Below are 20,000 nucleotides of genomic sequence, written 5' to 3'. Positions count from 1 at the left end.
TCCAAAAAATGGCTGTCCCATTTCCATAAGCAGTTTGCTTCGTCAAGTTGCCAATTCAAGACAATATTCCTTGGTGTCAGTTTTTGCTGGTAGCCAGCTACATGTACTTTAGCAATCCTACATTAATATTCTTGATCTTTATTAGAAATTTACATGTTAAACTGCAAAAATGCAAATTTTGCATCCCTCCAGCCCTTCTTGTTAGTGCTTTCACTAAGACTCTGAATTGGTGGGTAATTCAAATCAGTACGTGAAAAATAATGAGGTGGAAATAACTGAACGTGGCTGGGATTCACGCTTGAAGAAGCTGTGGAAAATTTAAATGTTCCGGTAATAGTTGAGAGAGGAAGTTTGGAGAGCTAGATGTTCCTTCCCATAATCTACCACATGTAATTCATGTCCCAACTAATAATAATTTGGATACTTTTTTTGAGGAGTTAATGAACACGTTTTTTCTCTCCATATAAACAATAAGCTTACTATTATTTTCTTGCCTCAAATAATTTAGATTAACCTTAGCTTACTTACCAATCTTGTATTTTCGATCGAAATAATAAAATCGAAGAAAGGTTCCAGACCAGCTTTATACCCAGGAGAATTTTCTTGAACCTTCAACGCAAAGGATCAAAGAAATCGCCTTAAAACTCATATCACTCGACTCCTAAACTTCAAATTCTAAGTCGAGCCAAGATTGAATTAGAACTCAGTTATCTCTGGGCTTCACTTTGGGCCCAAAATTTAATCGATTGGGTGTTACCCTAAGTACGTGATATCCTTCAGATCCACCTCCAGGGATTTCTGCGGACTGGCCGGCTCCCATGTTGAAAACTATTAGCTGATGTCTTGGTCTTCCACAATTTTTCGTCTGATTCAAGATGGCCGCCAAATGATGACGTGGAGCTTGAATGTTATCTCCCAGATGACCTTGCGAACGTGGAAGTTTTTGATCAGGGTAGGGTGGGGAGGGAATCTCTGACGCCAGAGTGGCCTTGCTGCTTAGTAACCACCTAAGAGACTACAACTTGTTGGGTTTGGAACTGGACTTCGCTCAGCTACAAAAATCCCGATTTTTAAAAAAAGATTTTTAGACGCTGAAAAGATATTTAGAAAGTCTGGAGATTTTTAGATGAATTTGGCAAGTCTGAAGATTTTTAGAGCCAAAAACTGTAAAAAGAAACAGCTGTCCGTAGTTGCCAATAGAGCCTTTGCATAAATGGCGCCCAAATTTGAATAACAATACTTGATACATCCTTAGCCTCACATTCATGAGAAAAATCCTTTGTCTTGAAACATAAACACGAGGCTAAGGATGTATACAGTATTTTTTTCTCAAATTTGGGCGCCATTTATGCAAAGAGACTATTCAGGGTCGGCCAGGGGGGGTAGTGGAATACCAATATACCCGAAAAAAAATCGACAAAATACCCCAAAATACCCCAAATTCCTCCAAAAAAATCGAGGCTTTGAATACTTTATACCCGAAATTAGAAGTTAGCGAAGAAAGTGATATACTGAATACCCATATTTAAGCTGCAATACACCGTATACCCGATTTAAAACGCCCCTGAATACCGAATACCCAAAAACCCTGGCCGACCCTGACTATTGACTTAAACCAATTGACCGGGTAGAACGGTTGGTGCATGTGTGATGTGTTGGTCACATGATGTGTCACCTTGCTTTTTTTTGTTCTTATTGGCGCGGCACCGTTAAAGCTATTTGGACCCAGGAAGGAGACTTCCGCATGACCTCATGGCTCATCACGGCACAGCAGTTTTACCATTCAATTGTGTGTCCCAGAATTCTGTTGTAGCAAGAGCCCCATCACCCAAGAGAAAGATTTACCCAAATTGGCCTAGTCCCAATCAGTGTCAGAAAAGTATCTTTTTTAGCATAATTTTGCGGGAAAATAAACAGCAGACCAAATCCGCTAGCTCAATGTTGTACCCAATTCAAACCCTTTTGGAATAAAACGGTTTGTTCCAGGTATTTCCACATCATTTAAATGACTGTTCATACCATACACAAAGAATCTTAACCCCGTGAGATTTGAATTGGGTACAACACTGAGTTAGCCAATTAAATTTGGTCTATTCTTTATTACCCCGCAAAACTTGGTTTAAAAATAGACACTTTTTTGACGCTAATGGGACAAAGCTGAAGTCTTAGTAATGGATTCTTTCCAAAAAAAACATGGCGGGTCCTAGTGGGCGGAGAGCTGTAGTTATAATTTAGACTTATCACAAGAGCTTTATTGAAGGAGGCCCGTTTTAACTTGTAAGGATCTTTAACTTTGATATTTTGTGTTAAAATTTTGAGATGCTAAGGTAAACATGTGTGGGAGGCGTGGTGGCCACATGGTTAGTGTGCTCGACTCCGGATCGAGTGGTCCGGGTCCGGGTTCAGGGCCTGGCCGGGGACATTGTGTTGTGTTCTTGGGCAAGACACTTTACTCTCATGGTGCTTCTCTTCACCCACGTGTATAAATGAGTATCAGCGAAAATGCTGGGGGGTAACCCTGCGATGGACTAGCATCCCATCCAGGGGGGAGTAGAAATACTCCTATTCGCTTCATGCTACAGAAACCGGAGATAAGCGCTGGCCTGATGGGCCCTCTAGGCTCGTAGCGGACTTTACCAAGGTAAACTTGTAAGATTTTTAAAATTTTTTCGCTGATTATCCGAATAGATCTTTAGGCGATTTTTCTGGATTATCACGATATAGTGTGTAGCTAAGCTGGAGTGGAGTGGACTGCAGGAATTAATCATTGGACAAAGAACCTTGATTCAAATACAAGGACTGAAAAAGTTCACTCTTACTGCTGAAGGAATTTTCAAAAAAAAAACACAACGGCTGTACGAATGTAGATGTATGCAAGGGAACCGTCTCCATGATGGTGAGGTGAAATTTACCTCGAAGATTTCGTGTTGAATTTAAAGAGAAGCCTGAAGTACCATCACAAGAAATTTGACTTTGTGATCGCTTCGAAAGAGAGCCTGAATAAAGACTTGGAAAAACTAAGCGGCCACCAATTCATAAAAAGAGTATTAAAGACAAAAGAGAGAAGTAATGCTAGTACATATCTGAACAATTTAAGGTGGCTTCAGCGTGATTCAAACCCATGACTTTTGCGATGGCAGTGCAATGCTCTACACCACCTGAAATTTTCGGGTGTTTATCAGAGAAAATTGCTTAAATTGTACAGACAAATGCGATGATCACTTTTCTCCGTTTGTCTATAACCCGCACGTCATATATACATTTCTTCCATACAGTATTTAGAACAATAAGCGGAAACCATAAAATATATTGTGATGCTTCGTCTCTGTAATAAACAACGCATGGGCCTTATGCGTGATGACGTCTGACTAGCTAATTTCAACACCAAGCCTCGTTTGCACAAAATTATTCACATCATTTGTACACGCAATGGACCAATTTGGCTAACTCAATGTTGAACCCAATTAAAATCTCTCGGGGTTAAAATTCTTTGTGTGTTGAATTCGCATGACAATGAAGCATTCACATTTCAATTTTTATATGGAAATACTTGGAACCAAACATTTTATTCCCAAAATATTTGAATTGGGTACAACACTGAGTTAGCCGAATTGGTCTATACTGCTGGCACGTGGGTTTTCCTTTCAAGTTTGCTCCTTTGGGATTTCGCTCATGCTAAAATTTATAAGTTTGATTTTCGAATAGCCCATTTCCGAGTTGCTGCATGCCTCGGTTTCAAAGCGAGTCCTGGTGCACAACCATTCAAATGGAAATGAGTTGCGTATTCTTATGCAAATCAAACTCATTTCCCTTACAACAGTTGAGCACCAAGACTCACTTCGAAACCGAGACAAACAGAAACTCGGAAATGGCCCATTCGAGGCTTGATGGTGATATCAGCTAGTCAGACGTCATCACGCATAAGGGCTATTCTTTTACAATATAATGGAAGCGCACAGGAGCTCATTAAGAGGAGCCTCTATCTCCCATACTTGGCCTCGGAGTCAACCCTTTCCCGAGAAGATTTATTTATAGAACACCTCCCTTGGGGGATTCAGCACGCTCACTGTTGTAAAAGCCAATCTCCCATGGGACATTCAGCACGCCCACTGTTGTAAAAGCCAATCAAAACAGAGCTATCTCAGCGTCAAGGGAATTATGATACTTTTCGCGGGAAAAGCCTGTTCCTAAAAATAAATTTACTCGGGAAAGGGTTGACTCAAGGAATTAGAGGAGATAGAGGCTCCTCTTGATGAGCTCCTGAAGCGCAATAACAATTGAGCTTTGGTGATACAAGCGCAGCCTTCGTCCAACGAGGAACCGTCCATAAGAAGCTTTCTTGCACCATGCAGTGACTAGAGCAATGTCCACTGTCACTCTAAATCCCAATGAAAAAAGTAGAGGCGAGCCTAGTTCCAATTCGCCCATTTCCGTGGCCTTGCGCGCCAACTGTTGTCGTTAACAGGACCAAAACCCCTTTTGCCGCCATATCGGAGACCTGGGAACTATGCAAGATGAGGTCCACAAGGGAACCAGACCATATCATATCACTTCAAACAAAAAGCAATGGTATCCTTCATCCGAGAGGCCAAACCTTATAGTCTCTATCACTGTTATTCATTCGGTTCCACTGATTTTTGAGCCAAACTAAGTGACGTAATATCTTCTCATAAGGTGACGTCATCGCGATGTCCTTACGCCACAGAAGAGCCAGGAAAAGAGAAGACATAACAAAGTAATGACCAACAACATCTGAAACGAAAATCGTATCTGGCCATTATTCAGGTCAGCACAGACAGGTTAGACCTCATTTTCACTAGTGACACAAGAACAAACGCAAGCCTTTAGAGCGCTTATTTCACCGTGAAAATGGGATTGACGCTAGCATAAGCACAAGAATCAAAAATCTTCCTTTTCCTTGTGTTTGCCTTCGCTTGCGTCGTGTGAAAACGAAACGCGACATAAGCACTGAAAGAAAATTTGTTGCGTCTGGCCAATTAAAGCACTCGCTCCAGATCCGCGTCTGAGCATTTGAACAAAATGGCGGATACCGTGGTTGATTTTGATGCTGATGTCGACTTTCGTTTTCACTGGCATAAGCTGCTTATGCTTGTACTTGCATCGCTAGTGAAAACCAGGCTTTAGTTTCTAGGGAAACTAGGGAGCTTTAGAACGCGACATTAGGGACTTTTAAGATCGACAACGGCAACGTTGACGAAAACCTCATCCCAAGACATAACTTGCACAATCCTAAGTCTTTTAACCCATGATATTATCGTTTTGTGCTTTTGTCGTTTCCGTGGCCGTCGTTTTGCATTATAATAGAGTCAAATTCAAAACCTTTTTCCTATAGACCACTTTCAAAAATACCATAACAGTCTTTGTTTGCCCTCCAAAATTCTGCATAAGCGTTGTTTCCAGTTTCTCTTGGAACTTACAACGGTCCCAAGAGAAAATAAAAACAATACTTATGCAAAATTTTGGAGGGCAAACAAAGAATTTTATGGTATTTTTCATTGTTCTGTGCACCAATATGGCTGCTGTGACGTCAGTTGAAAACCATCTATAGGTGGTTTTCACGTTACGTCATCGCTGCCATGTTGGTGGTCGAAAACAAAAGATCTCTCATTAAACAGACTTAACTGATTAGAGTGTACTGTGAAGTGCTAGGTTTCTACCCCATATGAAACATGTGAGCGTTAGCCCTACTAATGGAATTGGGCCCACATAAGGACAGAGAAAAACTCTGACCAGGAGGGCTTACCATTTGAATGAAATTTTCGGTGAGAATGTTTCGACAAATGGTACTGCACGTTTTGTACTTAGAAAAAGAAAATGGGAATGTGCTGTATCATTTGCCAGAAAAGCGGGTTGTTCCGGTTGAAAAACAAATGAAACGGTGTATTTTCTCTGGCACTTGTAATTGTGGACAAACATGTGGTACAGAAATTTCCGGGAATTCCGGTCAAAGCGAGAAAAAGGGAATACCTCGAAAGGTATTACCTTTTTTTCCGAAAACATTCCATCGAGATGAACCGTTCCATTTGAATTCTCTCCGGAATTACCGAAAATTCCATTCAAATGGTAAGCGCTCCAGGGTGGGAATTGGACCCACGACCTTCGGGTTAGATCACCGCTGCTCTACCGACTGAGCTACAAGGTCAGAGCGATTACTATCCCCACTGCGCCATACCTGCGCACTATCGTTGTAAGTATTTAATCATAGATTAGTGCCAATCGAATTTCGAATAACAGTGTCCAGGTGCGCATGAATCTCAAGTGAACAGCAATTCATTCATTTAGCCTTACCATCATATGTTCAAATGGGTTGACGGAATCAAAGTCAAACTTTGCTAAGACAGCATTTCCATCTTGGCTGATACAGTTGAAGACGGATTCATAGTCGCACTTAAGACGGGTGTCTTTAAGCAAAACTTTAGTTACGGCTGAATATCCGTAATACTGTGGATTGACATAAAACAGAAAATTATACCTGAAAAGAGAGGAAAAAAAAGTCAGTTGTGTGATACCAAAAAGTTCATTTAATGTTTTCTCGTGATAGAATAGTATCTACTTGTAGGAAATAATTATACATGAAGGCGGTTGCATGTGTGTGAACGAAAAGTCTTATTGAGATTTGACTTATGTTTCCCGAAGGCTCCGAAAACTTTCCGGCAATTTTTTTTATTTGTACTTTTAGATGTATTTTTTTTTCTTTCCGGCAAATTTAGGATGCCGATATCCCTCCTGTATTTTCAAACTAAAGGTGCCGTTTTAATATATGACCACCGAATTTTTTTTTTTTTGGCTTGATCTTCTGGTAAAAAGCTACCACAGATTATCCAGGGGTAATAATCCTTCGCAAATGGTTTTTCGGGCCCGAAAAGTTCCCGAATTTTTCAAAAGCAACCAATAGCGATAAAATCACGGAAGACGAACAAGCACGCCGTGCCCATCTGTTTTAGTTTAGTATGCCAGTTTCGTATTCTCACGGTTAGACTGGATCTAGCATGAAATGGAGGCTAATGCGAAAATATTCCCGCACTAACCTCCATTTCATGTTCGATCCAACCTAACCGTTAGAATACGAAACTGGACTATTGCGTCACGCGATTAGCATGTGCACGCTCGTGAGCAGTGACGTAAGAACTTTTGAGTGAGGTGCCTCATCGGAGAGACTTTATAGTAGGTTTTTTCCGCTGCTCCAATATAACAAATTTGAAGTGTTTTGTGGTCGTCAAGGGACTGAGTTGTTTTACCTTTGGAAACCCAAGCCTTTTATCGCTTCCATTAGGATTAGAATTTTATGTCTCCGTTACTTACCCAAAAGGCATTTCATGCCTGGTCACCACAAATCCAGAAGCAAATCCTGCTAATGCTGCTACCATGAATCCAGCGTGGCAATCGTTACGAGGATTAACGAATGTAATCACCATATACACTGCAATCCAAGTCTGATTCAACACTAGTGAAATATTGGTCGCCAAGAAAAATCGCCACCAGTTATATGAAGGCATTACCATGAAATACGTCAGAGCTGAGCATATGAGCACTGGAAAAATACATTCAGCGGTGATACTTGAAAATATCTGAGTCACGTGTTCATGTGAATATCCGACTTTTTCTGCAAAATCTCGTCTACAGGTCTTGGTAAGAAAAGGAAAGAAAATTTTCCATATTAGAAATAATTAATGGTTGTTTTTGGACGAGAAGACAACCGCATTAAAGATCTTCTCTTGGATAATGGTGGGAGGCGCTCATGGTTAGAGTGCTCGACTCCGGAACCAGTGGTCCGGGTTCGGGGCCTGGCTGGGGACATTGTGTTGTGTTCTTGGGAAAGACACTTTACTCTCACGGTGCCTTTCTCCACCCAGGTGTATAAATGGGTACCGGCGAAATGCTGGGGGTAACCCTGCGATGGACTAGCATCCCATCCAGGGGGGGAGTAGAAATACTCCTAGTCGCTTCATGCTAATGAAACCGGAGATAAGTGCCGGCCTGATGGGCCTTTATACTACGGCCCTTTTCTTCACTCGACATAGCGACGAAGATGACGTCCTCCTCCTCTCCCTTGAAGTGAGTCATGTTTCAAGCTGGTCTACCACCTCTTTTGCATTTTGCCTCGTTTCGGATGGTCCAGGGACCAGATCGGCCTCTTTATCCCTTAATAACGATAACCAAGGAACACAATTTGCTCCTACGTTTGAACTTAAGGTTTTTAAATTCACCACTGCTTTGACTTGGCCTTCCAACGAGTAATGATTTGCTTAATTTCCTGCTACAAAGCCTTTAAGTCAGAGGGACAAACAAAGCAGAGAATCCGGTGACAATGAGCGTTATTTTTAAGGTCAGGGTAAATGCAGCTGCTTGTCTTTACTTGAGCAACATTTGGGGGACACTTTGTGACGTCAAATAGACCATTTTACAGTTGTAGCTAAGTTACCTGGCCTAAGAATGGAAGCGAGGCTGCCGGTGACCCTGTTTTGATACAAACCTTCATGCTTTTGTAATGTAAATATGGACTTATTAGCATTACAACAACACAATTCTTGTTTTTCATTTATGTGTGAACAAGCCTCCGAGAAGGAGCCGAAAGCTCGTACGCTTCAACTTTCTATAAGTACTGTGTATAAGTTTTAAAATCTAGTTTAACAGTATGTTTTCAACACAATTTACATGATAAAAGCAGTGGAGGCCGTATCAATGGAAGGTCACCGGCAGCCTCGCAGCCATTCACAGGCTAGGTCGCTGCGTAAACAACTGTAAAATGGCCTATTGAAGGTCTTGCTTATTACCTTTACAACATCACTGTTGTGCATCGTTGTGCACGGAAATGGGGGGACACTTTGTGACGCTTATTGTCTGTATTCCAAGACACGATTGATGTTGAAGTTGGGAAGAAGAGCAAGGGGAGACCTCGTGACGTTTATTTGAAGTCCGCGTGCACCTAATGGGCCATTTCCGAGTTGCTGTTTGTCTCGGTTTCGAATTGAGTCTTGGTGCTCAACTATTGAAAGGGAAATGAGTTTGATTTGCATAAGAATACGCACGCAACTCATTTCCATTTGAATGGTTAACTGTGCACCATGCAGGACTCGCTTTGAAACTGAGGCATGCAGCAACTCGGAAATGGGCTATTAGGGGAATGCATATGAACTATTGATATTAGCTTTCAAAATACTTATCTCTAAAATTTATCAAAAAGACACCAAAAGGGGGGGCCTAAGGATTTTGCAATATTAAAAAGAATATTTCTTATACAATGAGGATAGTAGATCTAATTAACATTAAGAAAAAAGAATGTCAAGGTAGTCCCCATTTATGAAAGTGGCCCTGTTTTGTTTCAGGGTTTGAAGGACTTCAAACACAACAAAGGTCCTCACACTCACCTCCAAGCTTCTAGTAACTCGGTTAAAGATGAAAGAGCAGAGAAAGAGGAGACTGGGGATAGACGAGCCACAATAGGCTGTCATTATGTGAAAAGGAGAATCAGTTTGCCAATAAACGATCCCAGCAGTCAATCCTATCAAAGTGAACACGACTGGCAGGAACAGTCTCTCTCCAAGGTCTCTTGAGAACGAGGCTCTGAAATCAATCACAAAGAGCCTGGTAAAGAATCTCCCGGTTTCCCTGCAAAAGAACAATACATCTCGTGAGGAAAACACATAGCACTGACTAAATGAATTTTAAAAGCAGTATTTAGAAGGGGCATTCCATAAAACAATGTTATCATTGGCGCTTAGTGTTGTACTCCAGCCGATACGCAATTTTTGTGCATGTCTGCTTAACACATATGGAATGGAATCGTTCTCGCACCCAGGAGACCAAATCGGCTTACTCAATGTGTAAATCTCCCGGAGTTAAGATTCTTTGTGTATTGTATTTGAATTATAATGGCCATGTTTTCACGACAGCCGTTGTGTCGCTTAACATTCCTGAAAGTAGTTTGATTGCAGACTTCGTCAAGCGACTTAAAAATAATACGTGTTTTCATGGGTAAGATAAAATGACCGAGCAAGGAGCTCGAGCTAATACAATAATAAAAATAGCACGCCTGTTGAATTTCCGATTTGATGATAACCGCAAGCGACTCTTCATTGGCCGAAATAAATTGCCAACTCGCTTAAGCTACCTTGGTTTGGTGGCTTAAAGTTAATGAGAATTCTATTGAAATTTGCCGACTTGCTTAACTGTAAGCGAGTTGGGAAATGTACTGTTTTGACAGAATTTCCGGTTGTCACTCGCCAAGAGACCTGAAAAACCGCTCGTGAAAACACAGCCAACGTGGCATTCATATTATAATGATATGGAAATACCGGGAACAAAACGTTTGATTCCCAAAGGGTTTGAATTGGGTACGACATTGACTTAGCCGATTCGATCTATTAATACCGGTTCTGTAGAGTGAAACTACTTTTCTCTGCCTCAAGAGGTTGGATACCGTCTCTTTCAACTGCTTTCTTCGATTGAGCGCCGACTGCCAAAGGTTTAACTTGAATTATCTCTTTGTTTTGTAGAATATCTTCGACAATATCTTGGAAAAAACAAAAATGAATAAAATATTTAGATTTTAATAGATAGACCCAGAAAAAAGAGAGAAGTTTTAAGGGATTTGCGAATTTCACATTTTTAAGTTAAAACTTAGCGAAATGTATCAGAGCACCGTTCAAGCAAAATGCCATTTTTAATTTTGTTGCCTGGATCAGGTCGTGTCGCCTACACTGAAGTCGACTTGTACACGAAACGACAGGTTACCGTTGTCTGCTCTTAGGTGAGTGTAAACAGGTATCCAGCTATTTCAGTTCCAACTGCTCAAATGTGTGAGTATAAGGAAAATAACCTATATTTATACATAGTAATTTTTTGGACTTGCAGCTTCCTGGTATATGTCACTTTTGCTACTAGCTCTAACGAAGTGAATTGCTTTATTCTTATTGTTTATCCGATTTATCAGAAGTGCTTTTCCTTCAGTTTCCTTTTTTTGAGGATTGTCTTTCTTGTTTGCAACCCACATTACAAAGTTCTTCAGCCCACTGGTGACTGAACACCGTGAGGGGCGTAGCCAGGGGGGCCCTAAGTTGCCCATGACCACCCCTCGAAAAGTAACTGAAATGCACGGAAGTTTGCTGTACATTTTTTTAAATAAAATATCCAGTGAATAATTCAGGAAATTGCAACTACAAATCCAAACGTTCTGGCGGAAAGGATGGGGGACATGTCACCTATTCCTCCCGGACACTTGCGCCTTAAGGCGCTTATTCAGGACCCCTCCCCCCCCCCAAAAAAAAAAAAAAAAAAAAATCCGCCTACTCCCCTGGAACAGATTCGTCACGGTGAAACATACCTTCCACCGCTATTGTATCATTTCCAAGTGCACCTTCCGACAGTGGATTACAGTGTTCCCCAAGTCTTGCAGGGCTCCCACTATAAATTACCTAAAGTGAAAATAACAACGGAGAATCACTTGAAACTAGAGAATCTCAGCTCCATTTCGTTCATCAATCAATCAATCGATCAATCGATCAAGCAACCAATCAAGAGAGTCTCAATGGGGTTAAACGTGTGGCGTGAAACATCCAAAAAATTAACCGTGTGTCGTGAAAAAGGGAAAAAATTAACCGTGTGTCGTGAATTATTTTGTCCAGATAACCGTGTTGTTTGTAGCTTTTTCTAAGCTCTGAACAATTATTTGATGTAAAAATTAAGCGTGCACCGTGAAATTGCGAAATTCTTAACCGTGTACCATGTTTGTTAAACTTTGTAGTTGTTATAAGCAAACAACTGTAAAATGGCCCATTGTTGTAAGCTTGAGTTTGTTAAATTTTGCTGCCATTGGGCGCTACAGAAAGTAAAAACAAGTAACGCCACAAGACATTAACTTTTTTTAAGTTCAACTATTTCCATCACATTTTCAATTTCGCTTTTCTTGCACACCTGTTTGTCGCTGAGTAAAATTAACTGATTAAAATGATGCGCTGTTTCTTGTGGAATGGACTGTATAGTAACAACCACCAAATGCCCTCTGTCAGAAACCCGTCTGAGGATGTTTAGCATATCCAGGGATGACTCTTGATCTAAGCCTGCAGGAAATGCAATAAATAATGAACTATTCTTTGTTCGTCAAAAATGTTGACACAGTCCTTGTTCAATGGTCGAATACCGTCGGTCGACCCAAGTAATTCAGTTAGACAGTTGATTTGAATGCCAAACTTATTATGTGTCCAGCTTAACCTGATATCATAACGACAAAGAATTCGAAACACGGGGAAAATCATGAAAGTAATAATATTGACTTTCTAAATTTGTGAGAACGTCTATCCCCATGAAACGTCATATACCTAAAATAACCGCTTGCCTTCCTGGAGGAAGCTAAGCGTTTATCAGATGTTGCTCCGCGACCAACACGTTTCCTTAAATACTGTGTACTTTCCGGAGAATTCTTGCTGTCTGCCATAAGACTGTTTTCTGTAAGTCCGCAATCCGAATTTCAACATCAATGTTTTTCAATAGTGTAGCAGCTCTCGTAACCTGCTATTGCTTGCTGTTGTAAGCAGCTTCTATTGTTTTTAATTTTAAGCAAGAGAAAATGAGGGGACAGAGAGGGAGGCTCAGGGCGTTGGCCGGGATATGTCATGTCCACGAAAGTTATTTTTAGATGAGCGGAAGTCTTTGTTCTAGCGGAAGTCGGTCTTCCGAGACGACCACATGCAGACGTTAAGTCCACTGCGACCGCCATTACATGAAATCTTTGCTTTTCTTTAAAACCACAGAACGAGGTTGGCCTGCATGCGGACGTCTCGGAAGACAGACTTCCGCTAGAACAAAGACTTCCGCTCGTCAAAAAATAACTTTCCTGGACATGACTTATCCCAAGGGCTGGACCGGGAGCCTCCCTCTCTGTTCCCTCATTTTCTCTTGGCCTAAGTCATTGTTTCAGTTGGTTAGTCTTTTGCTTTTGGCTAAGGTAGCGAGCCAATCACATTATACTTTACGAGAGCTTCTACATCAACCATGTTTTTTAATCTGTCAGTTAAGTTTCTTGGTATCGCCCCCAACACTTGAATGTTCCTCAGTTTCTTCAACTCCCTGGCTAGATCTAAGTCTTTGTCGTGCACATTACAGACAGTCTACGAAGTAACACATTTTGTTGGTCTTTATATAAAAAAAAATTCCATTGAATTCCTCGGCATCATGATTATCCCGTTCAACACAGCTTAAATGCTGGATCGATTCTCAGTCTCCTGATATTAAGTCACCGCTTCATGAAGTTACGTAATTTTCTTACCTGCGATTGGTTCATCAAGCAAAACGACCAGAGGTCTGCTCACAAGTTGTAACGCTATGCTGTAAAGATGATTCTGAAAACAAATCACTTCAAATCTTCGGAAAAGATATGCACAGATCGCACTTCTTAGATATCATGGGTTGATTAGGAAAACAATGAAGACAACTAGTAAATATACGACAGGAAAAATGGATCTCCGACTTTCATACAATACAGCGTCGTATTCGCGAACCCTAAACCCTCCAATATCTATCTGGATGCCCTAGCCAAGCCAAGACAACCGAGGTACGTCAAATAAAAAAATACTTTGTTTATAGTGGAAGTGCACTTAGCTATCAAGCTAGTTAACAGGCACCCCACTTTTAACAATGTGAAACTTAACAGAAACATTATTAAGAAACCCAACTGGCAGGAGGCAACCAGTTGGCTATTTACAAAACGTGGTAGAGTTGAATCCGGGAAAACCGAAAACAAATCCTAACCAGAGGTTAGTACGGGATTTGAACCCGTAGCAGCCGCATGCAAACCCAACGCCCTAACCACTCGACCACGCTGCCTTTACATCGTTAATGTGATCCATGTATTTCTTAAAATTTGGGTTTAATGTGATTATTGAACTGGGTCGTCGCTTCGTTTGACGATTTTTACAACTCCCTTGAAACCACTCTTAAATTCAAAGTACAAAAAATTAGAACGAGTTCTGTTGTTAATTCTGACAGCCAACCTGCAATTTAGTGAGATTAACTCTGTATGGTCCTTTGACAGTCCTGTCAGCGACTGTGGTTAGTCTAGTCTGAAAACATATTCAATACTTAGTTCATCCGAAAGCCCAAAGCGTTAATCTGACAACGAAATTCGAGCAGGATTGGGATTAATCAAGGTAACTAATCCAGGTAACTAATGAAGGTAATTAATCAAGGTAACCTATAGTGCTTAGAGATCCCAGGAAACCCATTTGAGCGTTGGTCCTTGGGTGGAAATAAATCTGGGCCCGTCCACACTAAGGCGTTCTCAAAAAGCTTCGTTTTCAATAACCTCCGGCTCCCTGACAATGGATAAAAAGATCTGCATACAGACTAGCGTTTTTACATCGAATTCGACCGTCCACAGTAGAGACTAAAAACTGAGATGTAAAAATGCGATTTTGTTAACCAGGCTTTGTTTAAGTCTTGGCGCACAGGAAACTGTGAGGCATGCATAAGGTTATGACGTCACGGGTATTCGCCATCCACACTAGAACGATAGACCTCCGTTTTCAAAAGTCTCCTCAAAAACCAAAATTTGACTTGATTTGCTTTCATTGTTAATTTCACTTTACAGTGTCCCCAATTAGTGCTCCAGCGCTAAATCGACTAGACACTTAAATAAAGTTCCTTTCCTTTCCTTTCCTTTCTACTTTCAAAAGCGTTTTCGTGGACCTCCGTTTTTGAAAACCTCCGTTTTCTATCGCTTCAGTGTACGATGGACGGTTATCTATAAACGGAGGTTTCCGAAAACGCATTTGTAGACGCGGGCTGTGACAGTCAGAGCTCTGACTTATGGTGTTGTCTTCAACGACTTACTGACATCTTTTACGTACCTCACAAATAATTTGCTCCACTCTTTTAATGGTGTTGCAAACATTTTCAGACGTTGTCATCAACGCATAGAGCATAAGATACTCTTTCAAGGTAAGCTCTCCAATACAAGCAAGCCACGAGAACTGTGATTCATCGCCAAAGTTTTGAACAAGGACATTCAGTGGTAGTTTCTCGAGCTTCGTGCCGTTTACCGTCAAGTGTCCCTTAAGATGAATGCAAACAATATATATGTCACCTACTTTGGGAGGTAATAGGTAGTTTGCAACCAATCTCTTGGGGCCTGGCCAAACGGGAAATGTTTGGCGTTTAAACAATGTCAAACATTGTTTGTTGACCAACCATTTTAGCGTTTGGCCACCTTATTTGGTGCTGTTTGATCGTATTTGATCGTGTTTGATAAAATTTGAAGGCCACTAAACATTCGATCAAATAACTTAAAACATTTCAGAATCTTTTGTTCTCGTGTTTGATGGTTTAAGTTTTGTTCGTTTGGCCAGCCGTATCAAATATGTTTGACGCGTGCATGCGTACAACGCTGGCTCTGCCGCTTGTATCCACGTGCTGTTTACGTATTTGTGACCCATAGTTCTTTGCTTGTGGAGTTTGATCTGAGTTAAATCAAACATGTTTTAACCGTTTGCCCACTCACTTCAAAATCATGATCAGCATGTTTGGTCATCAAAAATCTTTGATGTTGTGTAAACGCCAAACATTTCCCTTTTGTCCCGGCCCTTAGAGAGATAGATAATAATGCGGCAATGTACAATTGCTTGTGGACGAACAAAAGGAGCTAATGACAGATCTTTTGTTTTCGTCCACCAACATAGCGGCGATGACGTAACGTGAAAACCACCTATACGGACTTCAAGATCTACGACAGCGACGTCGACGAAATCTTCAACTCAAAATATGACTTGGCACTATCGTAAGTCTTTCGCGATTTTTACGCCTAATTCGCATCAAGCAATGTTCGGGAAGTAGGGAAGTATGCTCATGTTGTCGTTGAAATTTGGTTCAAATTTGGTGAATTCACGTCGTCGTTTTTACGCAGAGCACGCAAAAATGTGTGCTAAAATGCGTGCTGCACGTGCAGCACGATTATTTTTCCTCTTTTAACCAATGATGTTATTGTTTTGTGGCGTTGTCGTCGTTTCTTAAACTCTCTATAATCACGAAAGCTGGGGATTTTGGGAAACCAATTTTATGCCCAAATATGGACAAAAATAAGATCGAAGCTGCACGCGCGGGATATCCAAATGCGGAAATTTTTAAACTCAAAGAACCTTATCTCTGAACCAGAATTAAACTCTTCAAAGTCACGAGCTTCTGTCATGAAAAATAACATTTTTTTAAGTAAAGGCATAAAAGATGGCAGCTTTTCATTACCTTCCCACATCCACACGTAAGTTCTCCACAGAGAAGTTGAAGTAAAGTGGTTTTTCCTGCTCCATTTTTCCCAACTACGGCAACCAATTCTCCGTCTTTGAATGTCAAATTGGCATTATAGATATCTTGAGTGGTAATTTCATTTGGCACGTCAAGTGCTTCAACCTCTATATCACGAAGATCGCCGAGTAGACTTTCTGAACTTCTTTCCACCCGAGAACCGCTCACAGTTCGTTGACTTTCCAAATCACGTTTTTCCGAATAAACTTTCGTGTATCCGGGATCATTAAATTGACTAGTCGTCTTGTTTGCGGGATAAACTTTATTGCTAATCCCAAGAGCCTTCCTTAAATATTGAACGGTTCCATAAAATAAGGTTTCGTAGCCACGACTAATTTTACTATCTTCTAAGTTTGCAAATCTTCGAGTTATTTTTTCGGACCGAAAATGCTGGGAACAATCTGGTGCTGAGTATTGAAGGCTTACTGGTTCAACTGGGATCCAAGCTGATGTCTAGGAGAAAAAATATAGGACAAAATAAAAGATGGATTTCGCACAAACACTTTTTTAAGTAAGCGAATGACGTGTAAAATAGCACTACTACTACTACTACTACTACTACTACTACTACTACTACTAGGTCTACTACTACTACTACTACTACCACTACCACTACCACTACCACTACCACTACCACTACCACTACCACTACCACTACCACTACCACTACCACTACCACTACCACTACCACCACTACCACTACCACTACCACTACCACTACCACTACCACTACCACTACCACTACCACTACCACTACCACTACCACTACCACTACCACTACCACTACCACTACCACTACCACTACCACTACCACTACCACTACCACTACCACTACCACTACCACTACCACTACCACTACCACTACCACTACCACTACCACTACCACTACCACTACCACTACCACTACTACTACTACTACTACTACTACTACTACTACTACTACTACTACTACTACTACTACTACTACTATAGAGAGAGCAGGGAAAAGTGGGACCATATATAGAGTTTTCACGTGACGTCACGACGGCCATGTTGGTGTCCCCAACTTGAGCTCTATTATCATGCAAAGGTTTTTTTTTTTTCGCTTCGGTGGAAAAACAAGGTTACCGATCACGTGATTGAAAGCACTCTATATGCGAAGTGAAAGATAAAACGGAAGTGGATTTCAGCAAAATAAATTTTTAAAAAGCGTTCAGTTTCCTGAGACCAGAGTCGTAGATTTGAATAGTGTCTTTTGCCTGTGTTACTCTGAAATACGTCTATTATTTTGCGTTCAATTTACATTTACAAGGACATTCTTCGTAAAAACAAATAAGTATTTTCATTACCTCAGAGGATTTCTGCTCCTCGTACTGTTTTTGAGTTCGCCTTACAAGAAAGGACTGTATTTTAAAGGATATTCTCAGCACAACACACAGCACTGTAGGAATCAGAGACATAAATATTACAAGACCAACAAGGACGTCGCTCCATTGCACCGCAGCATCCACAAACGTAAGCTTGTCCGGGCACGTGGGATTGCACAGGGCTCCAAGACAGCTGTCAATTATCCTCACGGGCTGATTTGTCTGTGCCCATTTGAGAAGAGTGGATTGTAGAGTGATTGCCCTGTTGCCTCCTCGTATTGCCGTAGATAGCCAAGTTCCGGGCTTTTTGGAAGTGCTGCGACAGAATATTTCCAAGGAAGAATCTTTTGAGAAATTTCTCAAGGACCCTCAATTGATTGTAGAAAAGCAATTTCAAGCTTGATTTAAGTTTCTTGTTAAAGGGAAAGTACGGCCTAAAAAAATTCTTTGAATCGAAAGTTCTTTAGCATGAAGCTGTGTTGTCAAACTTGATTGACTACTTATTTGGGTTTTTAGTTTTATATGCCTTACGTAGCCAACAACAACGCCTCAAAAATAGAAAACCGCCATAGTTGTTTTTGTGTATGCAAACGAAGCTTTGACGTAGCAATTTCAAATCCTGCTGAAATGGATTTAAGCGAGGAGGCACAGGCGAGGAGAGCGATACTGACCCAATTATAAACTTGAATGTAATCCAGAGGGTATTGCGTTGATTTTGGCACCCCGATCAGACCTTGTTAGAACAGCGGTGATCTAACCAAAAGGTCATGGGTTAAATTCCCACCCTGGTCAGAGTTTTTCTCTGTCCTTTTGTGGGCCCGTTTCCATCAGTAAGGCTAATGCTCAAATCAAATGCTTCATATGGGTAGAAAACTAGCACTTCACATTACACTCGAACCAGTTAAGCCTATGTTAACTAAACACTTAGTGACCCGAGTATTAACCCTTGATTTTGAAAAAGACGCCTGTTTATTTTAACTAGAATTTCCCTATTTAATAATCCGCCATTACTAACTTTAAAGTATTGAGAGAGCTGGACCAAGTAGAAAATGACGTCAAAGACTCACTTTTTTAGTTTAAGAATGCAATGCGTGTGTACGCGGCTGAATTAATACGCAGCACGGGAGTTTCAGACTGTTAAATTCATGTTTTGCATATATAATAAGCTGCATTCACGCGCTGAAAATTTAAGCTATCGAGTAAATGACTTCAATTTTTCCTAGATTCAACGCTCTGAGGTCCAATCGGTCAGTTTTGAACGAGAGTAATGGCGGACCGTTAAAATCCAAAACTTACATTGAAAGCAAACAGCCCTTGGATAAAAATCAAAGCACGAAATTTTGCCAGTCAGGCATTAAGCAAACACTTTCAAAATCTGAACAAAAAAGGAAGTGATTTTTTATCATAGTGTAGCACTTTAAAATTTATCGACACTGTGTCATCTTCCCTCCTCACCTAAATGCAGCATTTCCTTGTGTAAATTTCCTGTTGTACTGTAGTACACCTCCTTCTTCTCTTAAACTTGACATGCTGAAGTACGTATGTTGAAAACAAGCTGGTACGAAAAAGCTTAAGTTAGGCGATCTGGCGGCGGATAGAGATTGGTTCATTGCACCACCGTAAAGGTCAATCATTGTAACCAAATCGCCGGCTCCATTTTCTGAGAAAACAATCCTATTGACTTCACGTACAACAACATCTCCGATTATGTAAATGTCAAACATGCTGGACACAAGAAACGTTGGCACGTCCGAGGGGTAGTATCCCTGTGCTAGCATGCATGGAGCTGATAAGCAACATGGATAACCGTTGGAGAAGTCTGCGCATGCGCTAGTCATTGGCTTCGACATGTTGAAGAACTCAGGTGTCACTTTTGAAGCAAGACTTTCCCGGAAATTAATGAACCAACCACCGTCGACGATCGCTGACAGCTTGACGTTACTATTCTTAGAAGATAAAATGTTTTTAAACCATTGCATGTGGTTTAACACCGCTATTGCGCCGGCGCTGGATCCAGAGAACACAATCTGCTGAGCTTCTTGCGAGAACTGGCTGAGGAACTCCAAAATGACGCTTTGAAAAATGATTTTCCCGCTGAAAATAAACTGTTCAGTGGCGCGTCTGTGTCGCGAGTTAAACAACATTGATTTGGTTTGAGTGCCCATCCAGGAATCGCTACTGCAGTATGGAATCAAGATGCGAGAAAAACTATAAAACATTTTATTTTCTTGGCTGTTCGTGGACAACAAATCTCTACCCATAGCAACATCCGGCATCCCTTTTGATGTCATCAGAATATTTGTGTCCTCGCCCCCAAACCTTTCCTTACATTGTTCTCTCGTT

General features: G+C 41.0%; 2 protein-coding genes across 4 annotated transcripts in view; both read right to left on the bottom strand.

The window, feature by feature from the left end:
• LOC138049354 (Golgi reassembly-stacking protein 2-like) overlaps positions 1-913 on the bottom strand; it is a 16,666-nt gene extending 15,753 nt beyond the window's left edge. Inside the window, exons 1-2 of the mRNA XM_068895599.1 lie at positions 758-913; positions 529-609 (exon numbers count right to left, since the gene is read on the bottom strand). Of these exons, the coding sequence (XP_068751700.1) occupies positions 529-609; positions 758-820 (144 nt within the window). The 5' untranslated portion in view covers positions 821-913. The remainder of the gene's footprint in view (positions 1-528; positions 610-757) is intronic.
• A 1,341-nt stretch (positions 914-2,254) lies between these two features.
• The window catches only part of LOC138049351 (uncharacterized), a 22,479-nt gene continuing 4,733 nt past the window's right edge, over positions 2,255-20,000 (bottom strand). For 2 of the 3 annotated variants that reach the window (XM_068895595.1, XM_068895596.1), the window contains exons 2-14: positions 19,113-20,000; positions 17,640-17,973; positions 16,252-16,764; positions 14,865-15,068; positions 14,010-14,078; positions 13,286-13,358; positions 11,935-12,080; positions 11,345-11,435; positions 10,393-10,534; positions 9,390-9,630; positions 7,324-7,646; positions 6,310-6,493; positions 2,255-4,752 (exon numbers count right to left, since the gene is read on the bottom strand). The exon at positions 19,113-20,000 is cut by the window's right edge. In XM_068895595.1, coding sequence (XP_068751696.1) covers positions 4,681-4,752; positions 6,310-6,493; positions 7,324-7,646; positions 9,390-9,630; positions 10,393-10,534; positions 11,345-11,435; positions 11,935-12,080; positions 13,286-13,358; positions 14,010-14,078; positions 14,865-15,068; positions 16,252-16,764; positions 17,640-17,973; positions 19,113-20,000 — 3,280 coding nt within the window. In that variant the 3' untranslated portion in view covers positions 2,255-4,680. The remainder of the gene's footprint in view (positions 4,753-6,309; positions 6,494-7,323; positions 7,647-9,389; positions 9,631-10,392; positions 10,535-11,344; positions 11,436-11,934; positions 12,081-13,285; positions 13,359-14,009; positions 14,079-14,864; positions 15,069-16,251; positions 16,765-17,639; positions 17,974-19,112) is intronic. The other variant, XM_068895597.1, reaches the window with a different exon arrangement.

Source organism: Montipora capricornis, chromosome 5 (assembly GCF_036669925.1).
Source record: "Montipora capricornis isolate CH-2021 chromosome 5, ASM3666992v2, whole genome shotgun sequence".
NCBI classification, from domain to species: Eukaryota; Metazoa; Cnidaria; class Anthozoa; order Scleractinia; family Acroporidae; genus Montipora; species Montipora capricornis.
Note: the sequence above shows the minus strand (reverse complement) of the source record. Positions and strands in the feature narration are given on the sequence as shown.